This window comes from Crocodylus porosus, unplaced genomic scaffold, assembly GCF_001723895.1.
Source record: "Crocodylus porosus isolate Cpor-Errol unplaced genomic scaffold, CroPor_comp1, whole genome shotgun sequence".
Classification (NCBI taxonomy): Eukaryota; Metazoa; Chordata; order Crocodylia; family Crocodylidae; genus Crocodylus; species Crocodylus porosus.
Window position 1 is genome coordinate 5,687,118 of NW_017728922.1, and position 1,873 is coordinate 5,688,990.

Sequence of the window (1,873 nt, forward strand, 5' to 3'; positions counted from 1 at the left end):
AATTCACGTTCCAATGCCACGACTGTATCGAGTGAAACTGATGAAAAAAATTGGGGCTATTTCCATGACAATAGTGACCGCTGTAACAGGTGCGTTGGGTTTTTAAATTTTTTTTGTTAAATTCCTGAAATGGGGTAGGGTGGGGGGAGGGGGAGGGCAGGGGTTGAAGGAGTCCGTTTTTCTATTAAAATATAGAAGTTATTGCAAAACCCTAACTGTAAAAACGCACCAATATAATTGGATTTTGTATACAGTAGCTAAAGATTCCCAAGCTCTTCAGTGTAATGGTGAATTTGCCTGGCGGAAGGTTGACAAATCCCCCATCCACTTGCCCTGCCTCAAGAGAAAACACACAAACCATACAGCTAGAATTTGGATCTCTGAAACATTTTTAAATAAGTTGTCCATAGGACAACTGGCTCAGCTCCTTTATAATATTTCCAGGTTTATCTTTTCTCAAAGATGTTGGTTTCTTTTCTGATGCTCACTTGCCCCTCCTTACCCCTTCCCCCAAAATATAAGGACAAGTAAGGCTCACAGTTTATCAATCTCCCTAAAACCAGGCTATCCCCCCCTTTTCCATAAAATCCAGCTCATTAAAAACAGGTTAAAACTCATAGTCTTCCTCTGCCATGTCAATAGCCCAGGCAAATTTCTCTCGTTGGGTTTTGTTATATATCTTCTCTATAGGAATCCCCCACTTCTTACACCTGGAAGAGAAAAGGAAACACAAAGGTTAATAGCTCATCCACACACAGGTGCTCCTCCCAGGATTCCTCCCTCCTTGTACTCCACTGTATACTTCAGCTGGTCTTTTGTGCACTCCTTTATCCTTTATGCATTGGAAGCAGCTTTTCCCTCATACATGGAGCTCTGTCACTAGCCCTGTCACTCTCCAACTAGCCCAGCTTGTTGTTAGCTGTCATTAGCCAGCAGCTGCTGATCAGACCAGGACTCCTCCACTGTGTTACATATGGTAGACAGAGGAAAATGTAGGGAGCTTGCAATCTGCTGCTACTTTTTCCCCAACCCTCATCCCAATCTCAGTCCATCTCTTGCTAACTTGCCTCTTTTTTCCCAGCCATTGAATCTTCCCCTATATTCCAGATTCAGAAGGAAAGAGGTCAGAGTACCCACACTAAGATCACAGGACAACTCTCAGCTGCCACATGGAAGAGCCATGTAACCGAGTAATTCCTCTTGGATGGATTTAATTCACAAGGGTAACATTCAATTTCCAGGACTGTTCGAGTCCTTGAAGCTAAGTAGAAGTGGGGATGGCTAACAGAGATCCTTGTGAAGAGCCATCCAGGCTGAAGAGCTTTCCACTTGCCTATACAGGTGCAATGAAAGAGTAATGGAAATCTCCTGCTACCAGCAGCCACCCACTTCTCAAGCAGCAACCGTTGCCTCAGGAACCTCTATTGCTCAAGGCAGCATAAAAAATTAAATTCACCAGCATCAGTGCAGAATCTGCAGCTCCCGAATACAATACGACCTAATCTTTCTTTGCCCACAGGAGAAACCCCAGCAGCCTTCCTTACACATGCAGAACTGGCATGGTTACAGCATCTGCTCAGAAATGGCTCAGGCTTGGAGGAACAACATGATACACCAGGGGTGGGCAATAATTTTGGCTGACAGGCAACTTAAAACAAATCGTATACTAAAAAAACAAACATCTACTATAACATATTTTAATTTTAAAAAGTTTTTGTCCTGGGTTGAGTAGTGTATATAGAGGTGACTGCATAATAGCTCAACACAAAGTCGGAGGGGGGGGGGCGGCGGCTGCCCATAGTATCATAGTAGCTAGAGTCGGAAGGGACCTAGGTAGATCATCTAGTCCGACCCCCTGCCTGAGCAGGAAAGA

The 1,873-nt window shown here is 44.2% G+C and overlaps 1 protein-coding gene across 1 annotated transcript in view; it reads right to left on the bottom strand.

Annotated features, from left to right (window-relative positions):
* Window positions 1-445: 445 nt before the first annotated feature.
* The window catches only part of TOP1 (topoisomerase (DNA) I), a 46,163-nt gene continuing 44,735 nt past the window's right edge, over window positions 446-1,873 (bottom strand). The window contains exon 19 of the mRNA XM_019539652.1: window positions 446-710. Within this exon, the coding sequence (XP_019395197.1) occupies window positions 608-710 (103 nt within the window). The 3' untranslated portion in view covers window positions 446-607. The remainder of the gene's footprint in view (window positions 711-1,873) is intronic.